Consider the following 23,356-nt stretch of genomic DNA (forward strand, 5'->3'; position numbering starts at 1 on the left):
TACGAATAAAAAATATATTTGAAATAACCAAAATTCGTCCAATAATACATGTTCTGTATATCGTGATATCTTACTGCTCGAAGACTATCCCATTGCTTTGTGTGGGAATCCCTAGTATTTTGTAGATTCAAATCTATGAAATTCCAGTCCAGTTTAAATATTCACAACAGCCTTATCCAGTGATACCTGTCTTCTGTTATGTTTAATTTTCGTAATCTAAACGTTTTCAATTTCAACTTTACATTCCGAAAATAATCTACTCTATTGTGGCTACATTACATTTTATGGCAGTTTAATTTGGTGGCAAGTGATGCCACAGAATTAACTATTACTTATATGCTTATTATTATTTCTGAAGGAACAACAATTAGTTCCAATAAACTATAATTTTTATTTTTACTTACAATTAAGATGGTGTATGTCTGCGTGTTGACGCTCTATAAGCTAGACACAGAATTACCAAACATGCGACACATATACTTTGGAAGGTAAAAATGTGCACCTAGGAGACATTTTTAAAAATTTTAATTAATTAAAAATGAAGAGACATTTTGACGTTTTTTCTCGATAACATTCGAAAATATTATAGTTGGAAAGTAATTTTTAATTCATATTAAAATTCAAAAAATTACCTTTCCAAGCATACCAGTTTGTTGACATAGAAATTAACTTTCTATTCTTAATCAATTTTTTAAAAATATTTTAACATATTTTCTAACTATTTATTTCACACAGAATAAAGATCAAATATAACGTGCACGACCACATTGTACTGTATGAGAAAGATTAACTATTATCAACGTATCGTTGTGTCATTGACAAAACCTCAAATTGAAAATGAAGTTAACTCTTACTATAAGTAAATGAAACATAGAAAAGTGTCATTTTCAGTATGTGTCTGTAAGAAATTAAATAAACTAGTACAAAATATTTGCTAGAAAGATAAGTGCAAGAAAGGGGTTTCTGTAATTTTTTTTACAATATCTATATTATTAATTCAATAATTCTGTTATATTTAAGACTTACATGTTGTGTATATGCATACACTCTCATCGAGTCCCAGCACTTAATTCTAGACATTTAGTATTAAGTGCATACATTTAAGAGTAAAAACTGTCTAAATGAAGTAAAGAATACTATTTTATGTAGTTTGAGCCAACAGATGTTTTATATGTTTATAAAGGCCATCGATGTTCTGAGTCATATTCAGTAACTTTCCGATTATAACTCTATATATTTAAGTCATTGTGTTTTTGAGTTACTGAATCTTTCCTCTCATCCTTGGTGAGTTTTTTGGAGATTAATCCCTGGCATGCGGTTAACAATATACGAAAACCGAATTTGTATTTCAAACCGATTGAAACAAAAATTTGACACAAAATTGCACATGTAGTCTCAAAATCAGATACTAAATTTGAAACATTTAAGTCACTGCGTTTTTGAATGATCGCGCTTACATGTTTTTGAAACTACACGCCTACAGACATTCATCCCCTTGTTGGATTTGGGTCGAAATTTGACAGGTGCCTACAATGTATATGGTATATCTGTATAGCGAATTTTATGTATTAAATCTCTTCGTTTTACAGACATACAAACTTAATAAAAACGGATTTTGCTCAGAATTTGATAGAAATCTATAAAATTAGTGTGAAGACCAAATTTCATCCGTCTATCTCAAAGCTTTTTTGAATTATGCGTATAGACAGACAGGTAGACATTTTCCGAAAATGTGGTTTTCGAACTCAAGGAAGTCTACAACGTGGAGATTCGTCAAAAATCTCCAGCACGTTTTTCTTTTCGCTTCCCCCCCCCCTCTCTTTTGACGATTCCGATACTTTCACTATACCTCGTAAACTGGAAGTGACACTCTCGGGGTTCAGTTTGTTGGCATTTACAATATTCATATATATGAAGAAGTTTATCATGTTCTGTGTCTTTTCAGGCACCAGATGCATGAGATCTAAGGAGAAGCGGAAGATGAAGATCAACACGGAGCTCATCCAAAGGTGCTCATCTAAGAATCTCCTGCCGGTGCAGGGAGGCGGAGACATCATGGACCGAATCACGCACCTCTACCTGCAAGAGCAATATATTAAAAAGATTGTGAGCAAATTTTCAACGCCATTTTCCATATAGATGATTTCGAGGGATTAATAATACTAATAATGTTGATTCTAGTAATTTAGTGAATTATCAAAAATTATTAGAGTGATGACGCCGAATTGATAAAAACAAAAGGTATTTTATTATGTGAGAACATGTTTGGGGTTTTTGAAGCCTCAAAATGCACGGGCAGAAAATTGGCGCTTTATCGCTCTTGAGACATCAATTTTTCACTCTTAATGTCCGCCATGTACCCGATTCTCTTGCCTAGTCAATAAAGGCGGGGTAGTAAGAAGTTATTGCCCAGAGCACAGAGAAGAAAATGGAATGAATGCGAAATAGTGAGGCGATATATCGAAAGTTATATGTATATGTATTTAAATTTTAAAATTCTTTTAGGTGGCAAAAAAACGTTTTGGAGCTGGAATGATTTTGAGATGGGGGGGGGGATCGCTTTTCTAAAAGTTGACGATTGCGTAACACAATAGTTTAAACTGAATTAAAAAAAAAAAAAATCTTGCCTCGAGAAAATGTTTTGGAGTTCAACCGATTTTCACATAAAAGAAAAAAAAAAAAAAAAAACATTGTTTTTTTAAATATCGACGCATGCTTAATCTGATAGTCATGTAATTGTTTCAAAAACTGGTTAATGACTTAAATTAATTAAGACAAACAATGACTTTAAAAAATAATAATGTTATTTGTTCCAATCTTCTAATGCGATAGCAGATTTCAATTATATGCAATAAATAAGTAAAAATGAAATTAGAAATCTCCTTTATTTTATTCAAACACCTGGTTTCAATAACATCAGTTAAAAAAATAGAACCTGATCTCAGAATTTTATAAAATCTCAAATTTAAACTTGATAACTTTTGATCACTTATGAACAAGTTCTAACATTATATTTATCGACACAGACTTCTAAAACTTTTGGAAGACAATTAATGATCCGTTAAATACAGGGTATTGTGACAAATTCAGAAGGTTATTAAAAGCAAACAAAAGTTAAAGAAAAGCATGACGTTACAAACTATGCTGAGCTCTGCGAAAAAGCCAGAAAGATTCTGATTTCAGAGCAGATAAAAGACAGATGTCGATTTATGGCATCGCTGAATTAGCGTGTAATCTCTTGATGTAAGTAGCTCAAATACGTCATTCGGATCTTAATCCATTGAATTTCTTTATTCCTGCATCATTCATTTTTATGAAGACTGAGGTTTAATAGCACAGATCATCATTACAATGGTAGACTTCAATAGGATCTTAAGTGTCTTCAGGTGCGACTAGGAATACTTTTTCTATTAACAGAGTGATTGTCGCACCTTCGATTTTCCGAATGCATTCTCTACTTCCCTTTATAGTTCTGCATTAGGCATCATAAATAGATTATTAAAAACAATTAGAAATTTACAACTACTTTTGTTCGTCCCATGTGATATCAGAGTTTATTTTCAGTATTTTCACGGACTCAGAATCGTTTGAAACATCATTTTTCCATCATCATGTTTGATTTTCTAATATTTGTCGATTGTAAAGGCAACCAAAAAGCACCAAGAAAAAATTTCGCCAATTTGGCCATTTTAATCATCAAATTATATAGCATGTGAACTCGAATATAAACAGTGAGGGATATAGTGATAAAGGCTGTTATCCCAAATATAGCTTGTGATTCGCGCGTTCAAAATTTTTCATGATAAATAATAATGCACTTGAGTATATTTTTATAATCTGGCGAATTTTTTTGCCGCTCTTTAGTTGCCTTTAAAACCTTATTGTACCAATTTCCTTTATGTCTGTTAGGATCTTTCTGAGTTTGTCATCTCATTTACCAGATTCTCTATGCATAATTAATAATCTAAGAGAAAGGGAGCATCATTTCTTTATAACTTTTTGAGAAAAATGTGCTTTTTGCAAAAAATTTATTGCAGTTCTTTGAATATAAAAATGCTTCTGGTCGTTTCAGGAAAATCTTCATTCCTGCCGAAATCTCAGAGCTTTGTACCTTTACGACAACAAGATCGAAAAGATCGAGAACTTAGAAGATTTAGTTCACCTCAACTGTCTCTATCTGCACAAGAATTTTGTCAGACGAATAGAGAATTTGGATTCGCTCTGTCAGCTCACCGTTCTGTAAGTATGATTCCTATATAAAGAGATGTTGCAAAAATTGTAACATAACGTAATAAAAAGGTGTGATAATTCGTCTCAACGTATTTTACAAATCAGTATAGATTCAACAGAATCTCAAATATTTTGCAAATTTTTACTATTTTAACCAGATTTTAGTAGTCTCCCCAAAACTTCCTCGCTGTTCTCTAATACACTTGCCATGCCAGAAAACGCCTTACATGGCATTTTACGAAATATTAACTTTGGCGTCAAATTAGCTTTTTTGTTGTATCTATCGTGTCATCCTTGGCGAGTTTTCTGGTGATTAATCACTCACTTGTGGTTAACAATATACGAAAACCAAATTTGTTTTTCAGAAACGTTTTTCTAAATCGATTGAAACAAAGATACGACAGGAAACTGCACATGTAGTCGCAAAATCCCATACCAAATTTAATATATTTAAGTCAATACGTTTTTGAATTATTTATTATTTTGAATAATAGTCGCATTTACATGTGTCTGAAATGACAGACAGACAGACAAACAATAAACCCGTTGTTGGATTTGACTCAAAATGTGTCAGGCTTCTACATTATAGATGTTAAATCTATGCACCGAATTTTATCTATCTAGCTCTCTTTCTAGTTATCTTATTAACTTATATTCGAACAATCAGAAACACAAACTTGCACTCAACAGATTTTGTTCAAAATTTGATAGAAGTCTGCAAATTTGGTGTAAAGACCAAATTTCAAACGTCAAAGCCAAATCCTTTTTGTCATAGACAGACAGACGGAACGTTTTCCAAAAATGTGTTTTTTCGAACTCAGAGAGATCTAAAATATGCAGATTCGTTCAAAATCTCGAGTTCAAATTTTTTTACAATTAATATACTTTCTCTATACTACGTATACGAGAACGTAAAATCGATTTAAGTCACTTCATTCATTTAAAGTATTTTCCAAACCAGTCTCAAATAAATCTAAAATAAAACTAGCAAAATCAGACATCTAAAAATAAGGCTTTTTATCATACTAATATAGCAGTTAATGTAGACGTGAAAAATACTTTCTAAAAAGAAAAGAGAAATACATAAGTATCCAATAATGCGCATCAACTGACCTCTGTAGCCGATGTAGAATATTTTTTAAAATACTTTTATTTTAAAATTCTTTTAATTCAATTTTAATCTATTGATAAAATACCTAATGACAATATTTATTACAGTGACAATACCGGGAATCTAAATAACTGAACAAAAATGAAGCATTTTAGAGATTAGTTATGAAAAATATCAAGGTCTCATTATTTTAAAATGTACTTCCTAGTTTTACTCTAACTACAAAAAAAATCTCCTCATTCTAAGCATTTTTTTCGGCTTTTGACAGAAGCCAATTGCGTAATGCGAGCGAAGAATTGAACACAAGAATTTAGCAACCTGATAATAATCGCTCTTTCTCGTCAGCTTGATAGCAGTTAAGCCGACGAAATAACATGAAACTGGGAAGAAGAGTTATTATCATGTGAGAACATATTGTTGTTTTGATTTGAGGTTTTGAAGCCTCAAAATGCACGAGCAGAAAATTGACGATTTATCGCTTTTGAGGCATCATTTTTAGGATTATTAGAAAATGATAAAGAAGGTTGTCACATTTGACGACTTACCGCCAACAAAAAGTCACAACTTCGCGCGATTGTGACTCGCCATGTACGGAATTCTCCTGTCTGGTTGATAAAGGGTAGGGTTGTAAGAAATGATCGACCGAAGAAGCACAAAGAAGAAAAAGGGAATCAACAAGAAACAACGAGGAGAAGGTTTCGAAAGATATACATATATATAATGATAGTAATAATTTTTTTTTTTTTTTTTGAATTTTCATTTTCAATTTTTCTAGTTCGCACAAAAAGTTTTGGAGTTCTAACGATTTTGAGATGAAAAAAGAACCATCGCTTTTCTAAAAATTGACGATTGTCCAATGCAGTAGTCACGTAAACATTTCAAACCAGTTCAAACCGGATTTTCGTAAATAAATAAATTAATTAATTAATTAAATTAAATTTTTAAAAAAATCTAGACCTTGAACGATTTTGAACGGATAAAAAACCTCATCGTTTTCAAAATATCGAAGCATACGTAATCTGATAGTCATGTGATTGTTTAAAACTGGTAAAAATTGTCTCTCACACAAAAAAAATTGTCTCGAGAAAAAAAAATTTAGAACTCGCTTGATTTTGAGATGGTGAAAAACCATTGCTTTTCTAAATGTTGGTGATTGTGAAATATGTGAAAACAAGATTTTCTGATACAGATTGATACCACGTGACTTTAAAATATAATCTTCCCACGTGAAAACCTGAAATTTGTAATAGCAGATTTCTTTCTTTATTGCAGCAAATGAACAAAATGTAGCACATTTTTTGGCGTAAGCTAATGACACTTCGCATGCATTTGCTGAGCTAATAAAAAAATGATTAAGTAATCCTAATGATATCGATAATGCAGTCTTCATGAGCAAAATAATTAATTAAAAATTATGTATATTAATCCAGGTTAAATCAGCAAGAAGGTCCCCACGAAACTTTCTCGTATTCTCTCTAATAAAGATGTTATCCTCTCATACCGTATAGAATTGTGGATATTTGCTAAGGCCAAAATATTGATCTTTGCCTTGAATTTAGCATTTTTCCCGAATTTATTGTGTGATCCTTGGATCTCTTTTGGCGATTCATCCCTGGCATTTTGCAATAGGTACACCGAAGTAAATTTTTGTTTTAGACGCGTACTTTGCACACAATGAAACCAACATTTGATATAAAACTGCAATTGTAATCACAATATCACATAACGAATATTATTCATTTAAGTCATTACGTTTTTGAATTACCGCGTTTACTGTCGAAAGACAAAAAAATAAATAAATTTCTTGATGGATTTAGTTTCAAATTTGGCAGGTGTCTATACATTAGATGTTATATCAGTATATTGAATTTTATTTATCCCTTCTTTTTATAGTTATTGCACTAAATTATGTTTGGACTGCCAAAGGGATAGACTCTCGCTGAATGGATTTCGCTCAAAATTTGATTAACATTTAAAAATGTGTTGTTAAGACCCTTTACCAAATTGCATCCATCTTTTTCAAAGCTTCTTTCAGTTAGCTTGTCACAGACAGACAATATGAAAAAAAAAAAAGTTTTTCGAACTCGGGGAGACCTGAAACGTGGAGATTGCTTAAAATATCGAGTTCGAAATGTCGTGATTTTGACGATTACAATACTCTTTCTATGCTCTGTTTACGAGAAAGTAAATAAACATTAATAAACCAAATTCTTAAAATGAGAAATTGTATTTTCATATACAGGAATTGCCACTCATTCTTCCTTCAATTATTGTTCATTCACATACATTATATCTTAAATAAGGAGATATTGTATATTTTTTAATGATTCATTAGAATCTTAAGTAATAAAAGCTGTTAATCCTCCTGGTGCCAAGAAAAAGCTGGTGATACTTTGTGTAATGGATTGCATATTTTAAATGCTATTTATTTTTTCTTTATTTTTGAGATTGGTTAGAAAAGAAAATCCGTCCCAAGACGACGTTCGCCATCGAAAACAGCCAACGATGAGTTGTAGATTTATTTGGCTATCATTGGTGCCATATTGCTCAAAAAGTAAACATCATAAGTGCTGCTGATGCCAACTGGCGACGGCGTGATAATTACAGCAATGGACTTTCATTCAATTTAGCGTCATTGAATGGTCAAAATTCGTTAGCGGAGGGGTATTTGTGTCCATGTCTCCATCATTAGTAAGCTTGAAGATAATTGTAGGTAAAACAATAAAGATATAATTTTTAATAATATCAGTTTATAATAAATAAAATTATAAAAGTATAATTTAATTTATAATAATGCATTGGCTGATGGAGCGATGTTGGGACCCTAGGCTGTGTGCCTTATGAGATCTTTTCTTTTGATAAATGGACCTTTCTGGTTTCATATTTCAAGGCATTTTCAGTTTAATTAATAAGTTAATTGCTGGTTTTAGGCTCATAATTTTTATGTTAGTAACTTTGTGAAAATCCATATATTATTATTTACGTTTTTATTTTATGAATCATTATTCAACGGCATCCACATTCGTACTCAATATTGTTCGCTGTTTATAAATACTGCAGTAAAAAATGACCTTAATGAAATAAATAAGGAACCTGACCAATTATATTTAACGAAGTTATAATGGGTACTTGTAGGTTGTAACCCTAACGCAACAAAAAAGCGTTTTTTGATCGCCGTTAAAACCTACAAGTACCCTTTAATGTTATCCTAATATTTAATAATTCATAAAAAATTCATTTATTTAGTAATTAGGCTAATAATCTTTTTTCATTCAATTGGTCTCTCAGCTCTGAAGTCGTTAGGCAGTTGCCTAGGCTGCCTAACCGGAAGTTCGCCTCTGAGCTCATGGATGAACATTGGGATTTCGGAGTGCCAATTAAAAAATTAATTTGTATTGGAGATCCAAAAATCAAATAAAAAAATCAACTAAATTTTTGGTTTGTTTATATCAGTGTAATAATGATAACACATGCAAGCATCAACTTGGCAATTGTATCATGTTGCCGTTAGAATAATACTTGACATTCTATCATTTTTTTTTTGTTCTTAAAAATTTGATATTAAAAAAAAGTGTCAAAGAGGACTTGTAAAAATTCAGGGAGTAAAAACCAACAAAGTATGCAGTGAACATAAAACAGTAAACAGTGTAACAGTAAATATTTTTTTTTTCCAGAAAAATGTGCCTAAATGTATAAAAGCTCATATTTTCATTTTTCGTTTCATACGTTTTTCTGCATTTTTTTATAACTGCTCTTGACAATTTTTTTTTCTGTTTTTCTTTCTTGAAATGATGCTAAAAATAAACTTTAAAATCCGGTCATACAGCTTTTTCTCGCAATATATATCTTCTTTTTCACGCAATATATCTCGCAAGATACATTTTATTCCAACTGACACTTGTTGTCTTATTTATTCATAATCTATAGAATTCTTTAACAGCAACTTTCACTGTATATATATTAAAATTTTTATTATTATGTAATTATCATTGCTAAAGAAATTTGTCTCTCTTTTATACAATTCATTTTTATTTAGTAAAACAATTTATTTGCAAATCATTGAATGAAAGGAACATATTTTTATAAAAGTATAAGAAAGTATTTAAATAATTCTTTAAGAAATATTTCTAGCTAAATTTGATACCAAAAATGAAGAGAGAAAATGCTCATTTTTTTATAGGAATCTCAGTCACAATTGCATAACGAAAGTGGAAGGTTTGGATGCGTTGTGCGAGCTTCGAGAACTTTACCTACAATACCAAAATCTGCCCGAAGATCAAAGTCTAGAATTCGACACAACCACAATCACGTGGTTGTCGGTAAGTTTATTAAACTTTAATGAAATCTAGAGTTCGGTTAATCAAGAATGTCGAGACAAGCTATGGTGCCATAGTGCCAACGGAATGCCTTTTTAATCGTTTAAAGTAATCACATTTTAGTCGAAGCAACTTGGAAAGCCTTGATATAAAGAAGGTACAAGGTGCTAGATTTGAACTCTAAAAATTGTCTTTTGTCAGTTACTTTATTTTTAGAGTCTCTTAAAGAAACTGGTGATAAGGTTTCGGTTTCAATGTTCGAGGGCTCTAGTCTCAAATTCGGACCTCAACCCAAGCACCGCCGTGTTTCTGGGCTTGGTATACGCTAAATCTGATGTCGAAGTTCATAAATCCTATCACTGATGTGATACGAAATTTTGAGGAATAAGGGTACCAACTTAAGTTTCGTCCTTGTCAACTAAATTCAAAATCGCAAAGATCATTATACAATAACACTAGTGTTACTTTCAAACAAGATGTAGATATAACTAAATCATAGACAGCTATTCCATCCCGGCAGAAGAAGCAAGAATAAATCTGAAAGATAAGGCGCCAAAAAAACATTGATGGGAATTAAGATAGAGTCACCATCCACGGTTCAATCACCGCCTACAGCACAACCCCTCCCAAAGGAGACATGTCCCGCCATTGGTTGGGAATAGCCCCCACATCGTTTCTGTGTCCATCAGAATAGTAAGAACCAGCCACCATACCCGAAGTTTCTCATCTCCCTGTCTGAGGTGCCTCCCGGTGTAAAATATGACATAATTCAATTCTTTACTACCAATACTTTCTTACCCTGCCTCTTAAGAAATACAGTCGCCCTTAGGATAGACGTCCCGTCATTGGTTGGGAGTAGCTGATCCCACATCATTTCTGTATTCATGAGAATGGTGATAACCAACCACTATACCGAAAGCTTCTCATCTCCATGTCTGAGATACTTCCTGGCGTAAAATATAGCTGAATTCACTTATATTTTTCTAGCACTTTCTTACACTCCCTTTCAAGAAATACTAACTTCCTCACTTTTTCTGACAGTTATGTGCAAGCATAATTTATGTAATCATAGTCACCTCCAATAAAAGGATTTAATAATAGAAATTTTTAGATTCATGCCCCAAGAATGAAGCGAAGAATTTCCACTCTTTCTTTAATTTAAAGTTATATTGATAGAATATTAATTCTGTTTGATGCATTAACTTCAAAACTGAGTTGCACCCGAGGTTATCAAATACCGTTTGAACGCAGTTCACTCTAAGGAGTGTTTACATGTGGGATCTTTTTTTGGCCAATTGCTTCTTCGTTCATCGTATCTCAACAGTTATTTTCCCATTGTATAGCGTACACCAATTTATCAAATCAATGCCTCTTTTAGAGCATCCTATTTTTTTTTTTTTTATCCAAAATTATTTTTTTACCTTTGTTTAAAACTTGATTTAGTTTCGGTTGAAGAAAGGAAAATGACTATGCGTGAAATTAAATATAGTAACCAAAATTTCTGGACCCCTTTCTGAGACCTAATTTCGAAATTCCAGTCTAAAGTATATGATGGAGAGTGGACGATTACTGAACAAGATCGAAAAAAACAGAAATAAATTAAACAAAGCAAATTTAAATAAAATATTTTAATAAATTGTTCGAAACAAAATAAGCCTAGAAACGGAACAATTAAAAAAATTAATAAAAGACAAAAAGACACACAGAAGCATTAAAAATACATTTGTTAATACTTTCACTACTTCAGACTGATTCATGTATATAAGTAATAAAAAGGTACTCCTTTTCTATGCATTGTAAAAATTAGGAATGAAAATTCTTCGTACGCTTTTCTTTTAAAAACTAAAATCTTTTTAATATTTTTCAACACAAATTATTCGCTGACAAGTATTTTTAAAAAATTGAGATTGACCTGAAATGTCATGATTAATCAATACTGCTGATCATTTCATATTAAGCTATTTGTATTAAAATGAGCAAAATGTCTGATATTTATAAAGAAGTAACAAAAAATATTTTCAGAAACATTTGTAAAAGTTTCTTTCATGTATATCATATCGACAGTTTTAAAAATTTCTAACCCATGAAAGTTTGCGGAGTACTTTTAGTATACATTTTATACATTTAAAAGTTAAATCATCAAAGGGAGCACGAATCAAATGCATTCGTTTAATACTCTTTTACTCAGAACAATGGAACTATAATATACTTCTGTAAAATCATTATCAAGGCACTAATTGTACAATTAAACAACCGTTATCAATACAGAAAATACATTTTATTCCTTGTCCTAATCTTAATCCGAGATATTTTATAAAGCAATTTTTGAAAAATATCTTTGTAACACTCTCTAATAATGCCAATGCAACAACCCCCTCGAACTATAACATTCTGTAATAATGCCAATGGGCCAAACAAGTTCTAACCTCCTCGCCAATCCAAAGTACGGCAGTACGATGCTAGCGGCAAGACTGTGAGCATGTAAACCTACCGACCTGGAGAATTAATTATGTTAAGCTGTACATTTTATTGCTAAATGTAGAATTTTTGTTGTGTCATTTTGAGTGTAATATATTGTATAATGGGTCGTCTATTAAATTCTTTTAAATTGTTAGAGCCCTTTTGGCATGTATTGCTCTTACATCTTTTCGTTTCTGCCTACTTCAGGAATGCCTTAAGGTGCTGAACGTGTCAGGAAACAAACTGACGAGCCTCGCCCCTCTCCGCTCCCTGGAGTACTTGGAACACTTCACGGCTGAAGACAACGACATCTGCGACTTGCAGGATGTAGTGGACGTCTTCAACAATTGGAAAACCGTGCGAGTCATCAAACTGACCGGAAATCCTGTCTGCACTCTCCGGAAGTACAGAGATAATGTGGTCGTCAGTTGCCTGGAGCTTGGTAAGTTTTGCCTCGGAAAAGATCTGAGATGCCATTTGGTTCTGTATGTAAATAAAAGTTTGTTAATTTATGCAAAATATAAATATTTATTCTCGATCGTTATAAAAAAAAAAAAAAAGGAAAACTTGATTGCTATTCAAATTTTTGTTAGAATGCACTGGTGGGAAGAACGAAACTTGAAAGAATCCATTACTAAAATCTTAAAAACTTACAACATATATGTGCAGCATGCACAAATTTGGTATATTATTAAATTATATAATTATTCATTTCATAAGATGGCGTATTCATCTCTGCCTCATTCATGCCAGAGATGAAAATGCAATTTAAAAGTATGCCATAATTACATATGTAATTTAAAAATGTACGCAATTATTTAATTTAAAATTAGAATTTTCTGTAGAAATTATGTAATTTAAAAATACGCCCTATTTACGTATTTTTAAATTCATAAATTGCCACATTCATCTCTGGCATATTTTTAAATTACATAATTATTCATCCTATAAAATATGGTAGAACCCTAATAATTAACTAAGAATTATAATGTATATGTTAAGTAAGTAATTTGTTATAAATATAAAATGTTAAGTAAGGAAAAATAATATGTTTAATAAGGAAAAGTTCATGATACTACCTTTTTTGGAGATTCATAAAAATTCAGCAAGTTGTATACATATCTTTGATCGAAATGTAAACTTTACACTATTTTCCAAATTAGTTATTATAATGTTTAAGAATGCCTGCAATAATAAAGTATATTCTCGATAATTATTACCTTGGAGCACCTAGAGACTGCAAGGATGGTCTCTTGTGTTGCAAATCACTGAATCCTATACCTGTTCCCTCAGTTTAAATTATTAATCCGGATCATATGCTGGTATATAATGCTCACTATTCTCCATTAGGTGGAAGTTAGGAGGACATTCAAAACAATACTCTTAAATATCGCGATCTAATCACCTTTATACAGATGCTTTCGCAGAGGTTTTTAAGTTAATTGCTTATATTTCACACCTGCTGAAGTATCTAAAATCACTTTTCAAACAAATCGGATTTACCAATGAAAAGAATTAAGATAATCTCTGTCCTGTTGCAGCAAGGCACATTTCGCAGCCCATGTTAGCTAACAAATCATGGGCTTCCTTGCAAACAACCCTTATATACGCAGCCTTTCACTCATGGTTGTTCTGTATAATCACATTCTCTTACAAACCAGGTGTTTATATTTTTAGCAATCACTTTCCATTGATGGTCCTGATAATCTACTTTGGTGATCTAACCTTGATTGCTCTTACATTTATTAAAGTTCTTAGTATCTTTACATTATTTTCAAGCTCTTATCATGGATCACCAAGCAACTGTTAGGTTATCCTTGACATGGATTATAATTTATCTTATTCCAGTTCTTCCAATCATTCAACTGGCGCAGCACAGTCAGCGTCAAAAACCCAAACAAACAAACAAATCCAGTCATTCAATCGCAATTCATCACCTTCATTTTCTACCTTCGACTCACGAAGATTTTATCCAACTCCTCGTTCTGTTCCTGATATTAGAGTGTGAAGTGCCCGTTTGCATTTATTTCCACACGTTTGCATTAATGAGCCGAACCAAAACATTTCTTATTTATGCATAGGAGCCTGAATCTTATTGGATCACACAGAAAAGTTTAGTATTGTCTAGCTACCTTTCTTTAAATTTCACCTAATAGAATTAATATAGATAGCACCTTTTCACGGTTGATAGTGCATCTAAAGCAGAAATCGACAAGAAGAGGAGTGCTTCAAGAAATTACTACAATCTGTTAAAATTTCAAATGAAACCATTTCAAAGCACGATTGTAGAAATTAATATATCATTTTATTTTGAAATTGTAAAGGGAATTGTTCACGTTACCTTAAAAGTCTGTATGGTCTCTGTCTTGAAAAATGTTCAGCTTTTTATCCGTTTGCATTTCCGTAGGTGCCACAAGCGTAATGTTAATGCTAGATTAACTGTGTGCGTTTTTCTCATCTGAATTAATAAAAAAGCTTTTCCTTTTGTAAAACAATAAATTCATGTTTATTAACTTTTTATTTAATAATTTTTGTGGTTTGTTTATATTTAAACGAATCATGAATAAAATATTACACTAGATTTTTGTTGGCGGGTATCCATTTCTATTATTAATTTTTCTACAGTATCTCTTGCTAGAATCTACGAGGAAAAGAAAATGAGTGAAGCGATTAAATACGACATAAAAAATTATTATAAGATATTTATAAATCGTAAATCAATTTTTAAAATGGAAATATATGTAAGCTTGAAGGTGAAACAACGATGAACGCATTTTTTTTTATATTGGTTTTCCTTTATGACTTTACATTGTTCTTTTTCCTTTGTATTTCCTTTTCTTTATTTTTATAAACTCCTCCTTCCTTTTTTATTTACCTTGGTATTTTATGCACTTTAGTTTTATATTAATCCTTTTGTATCTCAGATTTGCACCATCTTTTCACTGATTTATTATAACAATTGTAGCAAAGGCAGTATTTTCCCATTTAATTGTGCAATACTGCTCGAAGAAAACAGAATTCCTTTTACCGTCCACTTTAGTTTCGTACTCTGGGTAACGATTAATGCATCGATTGCCCTGTTTCACGCTTTATTTTACTTTTTTTTGCAGTTCATGCTATTGATTTATGATATTATATATATAAATATATAAACACTATCAATTTATTCACTAAGGCGTAGATAACTGTTATTATTTGATGAGTCTATATGCTAAAACTCTGCCGATTAATGTAGATGAATTTTGGCACATCTAATTCACGGGCCTCGATAGCATAAAAAAATTGCTGGTATAAACGCGTCCAGTCTGTTTGTAGACGGGATTTCTAAACGAGCTGTGTTTTGTGCGTAGAGGAGCTGGATGGTAAAGTCATTTCCCAACCATACAGGAACTTCCTGCTGAACTGGAAGCAGTGCCAGACCCTGCAGGACAGGAAAAAGGAGAGCTACGCTGTCCTCAAGCCCTTCTTAGAAACTCGTGAGTACACTACTTTTGGTTCTTTTCTCAACCTCTGATTACATCTTTACAAACAGATTTTTTTTTGTTACATTTTTGTGCCAGAACACTTACATAAAAGTTCAGAAAACTAGTTAAGGAACTAAACGATCTCCTGAATAGATTTCATCTTAAATTTCTGAAATATTGGAGATACATTTTCATTTGTAATTGATTGAATGTGGCATAGCTTATTAAAAGTGGGGCTAAGAGAGTTAAACGGAAAGATCATATTTTTTGAAAGCCTCACTTCATCAAATATGTTCGATTCTGCTGAAATGGACTGGAATCCGAGATATCTTAAACCCATTACGATAGTAAGCAAAATGAAAACAAGATAGTATTGAAACAAAATAAACTGATTTTGTTAGAATTAAACTTAATTCTCATATCCTTCGCTCGGATTTGATATGTCCCGTGCGATATTTGATTTCATGCTATGCATTTGCAAACATTTGAGGAAGTATGCAATGAGCATCAACAGTGATATGCACCTTTAAATTCTTCAAATTATTATAAAATTAGCCGCCTTTGGCGACCAGCCGGTTCGCCAGTATTACCACTCGCTACAATTTTCAATTAAATATTTTAAGTAACTGGTCTCTAAATAGATTCTCAAACAAAACATTTTTAATCTTCAAATTTTGATAGTCATATCAAACTTATACTGTTGTTTAGATCGTTTCGTTCAATTTACTATATATATTTTGCTAATTTGTTGTCATTTCCGGTAAAACTTCAACTTTAATTTAAAGTGGAAATGATGAAATTGCAATTAATATAAAGATATTTTTTAATAAAACCAAGCGTTTTATTTTATTTATCATCTTTATTGTTATTTATTTATTATTATTATTATTGAATATGAATATTGAGAACAGAATCGCTCGGTATATAAGTCTTATGTGAACTACAAAATATTTTTCATAATTTATGCAATATCTCAAAGAATAATTCAACAAAAATTTCTCAGTTTCAGCATAAAATTTAGTTTTTAGTTTTGCTTTCAAGAGGATTGAAATGAAATCAATAATAATATTTTGTTCCGGCCTATAAATATATTTCAAAAATTATGAAGTCGAAATTTAATGCAGTAAGGTATCATATTCTGAGAAATTTTCTGGACACACCAAATTTTAAATAAATGAATGAATGTTTCTATTTTCCACGATCAACTGAGACTTATTTATAAAGTTTTGAATGTTACACATTTAGAAAAACTCAACATTTTCATAATCTTAGGCCAATTAATCTTGAGAAACCTGCGCGCTGATTGGCGTATTTTCTTTGAAACGATGGATAGAAAATCTAAAATTATCCTTTTTTTTTATTGAATAGGGATATTCAAATTTTCATAAATCAGTCAGTTTAAGTGATTGATTTAGTTTATTGGAAATTAACTCTTTTTATTTAAAATATTAGTGTTTGAAGAACATTTTGTTATTCGTGATTTCCACAGTAGAAGCTTTATGTAAAATCAAAAATTCGTTATTTATTAGAGCATTTATTGAATCAAGTTACATAAAATATAATCATTTTCCATTTAGATCATTTTAGCAGATCTGTGTCTTACTAAAGATTTACAAATTAGCTGTGTGGCCCTGATTTGAATGGGTATCCTGTTCATATTAAACAAAACTTGTCTTAAAATAAAACTGATTTATTGGATTAATATAATAGAGAGTGTAAAAGATCATAAAATAATTTTCCTTGAATTTATTTTTTAGAAAAAATAATATTTTATATTTGTTTTATTTCCTACAGACACGTGTCGAAAATTCTATTTTTGCAGATTTCATTTCCAAACAGATTTAATTTATTTTTAATTGGAGCTTTAATCAATGTGATGGCAACACTTTGAAAAAAGCTAACTTTTTCCCATGAATGCGAAACGTACTCGTGCAGCTTAAATTTTATTTTGTACGAAAAAAATTGTTGAAAAATAGAGTTAAATTATTTATTTAAAAATTCATTAAAAATAGAAATTTAATTTTAAGGTTAAAATATTGATATCATTTAAAAGATAAATTTTTGATCTTTAACTTGATGTAAAAATCTTTTTTGTGCCGTAATATTTTCGGAAGTTATAGCAGAAACACGCCAAAATTTAGCTTAATTTTTAAATAAATAAAATTCTAATTAAAAATTCGAAAAAATAGCCCCCAGGTGCACATTCCCGGCCTCCAAGGTATACACGTGCCAAATTTGGTAACTGTAGGTTGAATGGTCTGGCCTGTAGAGCGCCAATACACACACACACACATTGAGCTTTATTATAAGTATAGATATATGAGATGCAAAATCTATCGTATAGATATATAAAACACAAAAGCATAGGATCTCAAATGTGCATGGATATGAGTACTGACAAAAATTTTCTTATACTATCTTCATCAGGTCACACCTAGCGCCATTTACTGAATTCTAGATAATAACAATGCTATGAAACAAAGTTTTTATAATACATGGTACAGAAAGGCACTGTTGCACATAGTCTTTTCTTTAAACATAAATTTGTATAATGTGTCTGAAACTTCTCGGGTTCTTATGCTCTTTCTAAATATGAAATTTGAAATGGGGCAAATGATTACACTCGATAGTGTTTGGCATTGGTTGAGAAATAATAGCCGCAAAGTTAGATTTCAGTTTGTTGGTCAACATTCAATGCTGAAATCCACTTTATGATTAAATTTCAAGTTTAAGAATTATATCTCGACTAAGTGCCTAGATGTATTGAAATGAGATAATTTTTATATTGACTTTGTCAGTTTCAACCTTTACAAATTTTCAAATTTTTCTAATTTGAAATTATATTTTGCCCCCTTCAAAAATTGGTGAAAGCTGAATCAATTCGGGAAACCTCAGAACCTACTTTTCAGTTGACTAGCTGTCCACATAAAATTCTGAGAATGAAGTTTTTAGATTACACAAATTAGTTGCATGAAATGTTTTGATTAACATATGCATGCTAAATATAAAAGGATATTTTTCTGCCTCTAAATAAGTGGTATAAAACTTGGTTTAGTTATATTAACGATCCTTTTTAAAGCAACACTAGGCCTATTTTGGGGTGGACCTCGTCATTTTGAACCGCTAGCAGATAATGGGGACGACACCTGAGCTGGCAGCCATCTCTCCAAACTTCCACACTACACCAGTGAGAGGACAAACCAAAACTTGAATTCGAATATTTTGACGATTACAATGCTTCGTATGCGTGAAAGTAGAACGAACTGTTTTTAAAACCAAATATATATTTAATGAATAATAGAATACCTGATTGAGGTTTTACTAAAATATGGGGAACAGAATATTTCTTGTCATAATGCAAATAATGAAATAGTTTAAGTTAACGAAACGCACACAAGTAATTTTATTTTCATTCATAACGGAATTAAACAGATTCAATGTCCATTACCGAATAGAGAAAAAGCGTCAAATATTTCAATCTTTTTGCTAATAAATACTGTAAGTTAATTTTCACACATTTTTTTCATCCCATAAAAAATTACAATATAATCCATTTCTTATTTTTTCTTTCTTTACAATTCTGCTTATCTACCAGCTTCATTTGAATGGTATTTGATGCATCTCAATCTTTCACGAACGAAACCGTATGTTTCTGATGATAACAAAATAGATTCTTGAGATTTCAAAAGGATGTAAAGTGGAAGAATTAGATAAAGAAGCACCTGATGAAAAATCAGTAAAATTGAAGTGTCGTCAAGATAATAATGCTAAATATGAAACTGGATTTCAGTTTCCACCCAGTGACGTAGCTGAAATGAGGAGGAGGGATATAGGTACCTCATGCGCCATGCGCCAGGCATCGGGACCACTTCCGAAATTATGTAAAATATATCACTTTTTTAAAATTAAGTATATGAAGGAAGTTAGGGGTTTTACACTATGCCATAATTGCCACATATACTTGCTAAGCCATTTGTACAATAGGGAACGAAATAATCAAATTATACTCCAGGTACCACAAACTCTCGTCATTCCACTATTTCTTTTATAATAATTGAAAAAAATTGAGCATACGACATTTTCATGCACAGTCGACTCTTGTATCACCTGAATTCCTAAAACTCGATGTCTCGGCTTGTCCGCATACAGTCTGCTGAACAATCCTGAATTACGTATGAGGTAATTTAAAAGCTTCATGATTTTTGTACAGGAATTTTTCTTCCTTTTTTAGAAAAGAGAACGCATCCCTTTTCCTATTCTTTATGTATGAAATAACAAATTATAAATAGATTTGAACAAGCCTACATGCATGCAAGAATGTGTGTTCAATATAACGCGAGTCTTACTATGAGAAAAGTTATATGGAATAAAACTTCACCTAAAAATATTTTTCATAAAATGCGTTCACAAAGGATTGGGACTATATGCTTTGCAACATATTAATTTTAAATAAAAATTGATGAAAATACTCAAATATTTTAAACTATCTCTCCTGCTAAAAATGTAACGCATTGATTTCTAGTTACATGATTTTGATGAAATTCGGCGATAACTAAAATGTGCAAAATCGGGTCGTCTCGTTCCCTAAAACATGTGTTTCATGTATTTTTTTTTACTCTTTTGTTTTACTTAAAACTCTGGATATAACTCTTATATAAACTCTGGATTACTTAAAACTTCATGGATAGTTTGTAGTGGGTTCAGCGAAAGACGACTGAGGTGTCTCGTCATCATCTGATCACGGTTCTAAATTGATCAATTCATCCTCAAAGTAATCTTCGCGTAGTTTCAAAACCAGGATGTTAATCTAATTAAACTAGATTAAGGTTGTAAAATTCTTTCAAATGATGAAGTTTATAGCATTACGCGTATGTTTGTTTTCTTTTTATATGTTATAAGACGTAATAAAAATAATTTTTTTCCTCATTCGTTTCATTTCATTTATTTACAGACCAACGGGATGAGAACAGAATTTGTGTGTTGTTGTGACTTATGGCACTTCACAAGCCCGCTGACAGTTATCTGTCAGCGGTCTTTAAAAGTGTTGTTATCTGGCAGCGATTTAAGCCGAATGAGCGTCTCTTGTTTTTCCTGTAGTGCTATCTAGCGCCAAGAGTACGACTTAATTACTCACACGTCACAACCCTTTTTACGGGACGGACTTCATTCATGCATTTCATTCACAGATCGTAATTTAGACCTGAATCAGAGAACGATCACCCCTGATCCAATACCCCCAACGGTATTACTCGCGACGTGGAGGCCTTTGTGACCACGACTGATTTATGTGTCGCCAGCTACCACACACACACACGAACAGTCTTCGGCCGGCGGTGTTCGAACTCGCAACCCAAGAGATGCAAATCCAATACCTTACCAACCAGGTTATTCCAGCCCAGAACAAAACGTTTGTTAGGAATACCCTCAGAGGGATCTTTTCAGATAAATTATATTATTTTTAAATTATTTATTTCTTTTCTGTCTTGCAGAAAAGAAAAAGAAAAAATGTCTGTCTTTTAAAAATTTTGATTTAACCACTGTCTCGAGAAAACTAATTTTGTCATAGTTTTGAGTAGCGCATCCAACCATTGGCATGTGTGAAGAAAATATGATGTGTTAAAAAACGATGGGAGCTAAGTTTAGAAATATGCATGCTTGTGAGATATGCTAAAAATTAAAATTAGAATATTTTAGTTTCGTCTGGTGAATCTTGCGAATACATTAATAAAGATGCCAAAGTTGGTAGAATATGATTGCACTGAGTGTGTTTGTGTATTTTGTACAGACGATAAATCCTCCATCTAGAGCTGCCAAATTTAGTACAAATATATTTTGGAGAGAAAAATAATACATTTCGTAGCGATTTTTTTTCATATTTTTATTAAAAATTTTTTTAGATAAAAACTAAACGAAATTATAGGGTTTTCAATGTTTATTCCCGGAAATATTATTGCGGAAAACTGATTTTTATATTATTTTGAAATTTAATAAATTGTTTTTTTTTATATTGTGTCAATCTACATGTCGTGGTGTTTTTTTTTTTTTTTTTTTTTTTGAATTTTAGCAATTTTTAAAAATATTTTTCTGCTTAATTCATAGCAATTGTTTTTATTACTGAAATAAAATTCAAATAATTTCCAATATTTCACCAAATAATTAATAATGATTTTCTTCTATTTTTCAAAGCTAAAGAAAAATATAGTTTAGTTTGATTAACGTCCCGTTTTAAAGCAACACTAGGGCTATTTGAAGACGGTCTTAAAACCGCGGTCGGATGACGAGGACGACACCTGAGCTGGCATCCCGTTTCCAAGCTTCCACACCACACCAGCTGGAGGACAATTGTCCCCGACGGATTTAATGTGTTCCAGACCCGCTTACACAACAGTTCCTTGGTAGAATAGAGTATCGAACCTAAAATCTGCTGCTTCCGAAGTAGAAACCTTATGACCAGGCCACCGCAGCCCAAAGAAAAATATAGATCAATGTAAGTTATTTATTAGCGGATAAAGATATTTCATTCATATTTTTTCAGAAATAAAAAACAAACAGCTGACGCCTCCAAGGTCAGTGCGGTCGGCATCAGTGGCCCCCAAAGCCGACAGGTCGGGCAGCAGCGCGTCCAGCTCCCAGTCGGAGGCGTCCCATGGGTCCAAGAACAGATCCAAGTCCGCCCAGAGAGTTGCTTCCAAAGCTAGATCCTTGCAGGAAGTTCCGGTCAAACTCATGAAAAAAATCACCAAGAACAGATGACGAAAGAATGCCACATATGTCGAGCAAAGTACAATTATTTTGTGCTAAATGTTTTTTTAAATTATTTTGTGTACGTACTTGAACATAAAACAAAAAATATTTGAAAATGTTGGTGATCTCTCATTTTTTTTAAAAAATAATTTGAATGAATTTTTTATGATCAAATAAATTTTCAACAGTTTTTTAGCAACAGATTTAAAGGAATCTGAAAACAGAGGTTTTGAGAATTGTTGTACACCAGTATCACTTTATACAATTTTGTTGGGCACAACCCATAATTCATTCATTTTTGACTTGCAGGAGATAAGAAAATTGAGTTAGCAAAACAGTAGCATACCTTTAAAATGTTCTTTAATTGAAATATTAAAGCTCAACAACGAAACAATTCCAAGAAAATAACCTTCAAATTTTTGGCATAGCTTATATACTAGCAATTTGTCTCTGCATTAAGCGGAGCAATGGTGTGATCGTCAAGATATTCACCTCAAAAGCGGAAGGTAAAGTTTCGGTTTTTGTTCCTTTTTTTAGTTCCCCCTTTTTAATTTTTTCAAATTAAATTAACAGTTTATAAATAGTTTTAATTAACATACCTTTTATTCTTTATGAAAAAATAAATGTTTTTACCTAATACATGAAGTAAAATTAATATTATTTGTTTTTTAATTCAAAAATATTCAAATTAGACTTATAACTTAAAGATAATTTTAAATGTTATGACACTCTTTTTATGCAAAAATAAATATTCATTCAAAATAAAACAAATGAACATTTGTATTATAATTTAATTTTAAGGCAGAAAAATACTTATAAATCAAATGAGGATAAATATGAACTATAAGTAGTCATATAATAAAGAAATTTATTCAATATTTCTAGATATTTATTCTGCATTCATTAATAATCAGAATAGTAATGACTGAAAAAACATCGAACAGAAAATATATTTTGAGGACATACTCTGTCAACAAAGTAGAATTCTGCATGTTCTTTATAAGATTTTTTTTACTTGTTTGTAAGAATAA

At 31.5% G+C, this 23,356-nt stretch overlaps 1 protein-coding gene across 4 annotated transcripts in view; it reads left to right on the forward strand.

Moving 5' to 3' along the window:
* Positions 1-22,441, forward strand: part of LOC129989459 (protein phosphatase 1 regulatory subunit 42-like) — a 76,787-nt gene extending 54,346 nt beyond the window's left edge. For 2 of the 4 annotated variants that reach the window (XM_056098011.1, XM_056098010.1), the window contains exons 2-7: positions 1,946-2,106; positions 4,073-4,239; positions 9,522-9,660; positions 12,325-12,559; positions 15,468-15,593; positions 22,117-22,441. In XM_056098011.1, the coding sequence (XP_055953986.1) occupies positions 1,946-2,106; positions 4,073-4,239; positions 9,522-9,660; positions 12,325-12,559; positions 15,468-15,593; positions 22,117-22,334 (1,046 nt within the window). In that variant the 3' untranslated portion in view covers positions 22,335-22,441. Of the gene's footprint in view, positions 1-662; positions 2,107-4,072; positions 4,240-9,521; positions 9,661-12,324; positions 12,560-15,467; positions 15,594-22,116 lie in introns of those variants that run through there. The other 2 variants (XM_056098009.1, XM_056098012.1) reach the window with 2 other exon arrangements.
* The last annotated feature ends 915 nt before the right edge of the window (positions 22,442-23,356 follow it).

Source organism: Argiope bruennichi, chromosome 10 (genome assembly GCF_947563725.1).
Source record: "Argiope bruennichi chromosome 10, qqArgBrue1.1, whole genome shotgun sequence".
Classification (NCBI taxonomy): Eukaryota; Metazoa; Arthropoda; class Arachnida; order Araneae; family Araneidae; genus Argiope; species Argiope bruennichi.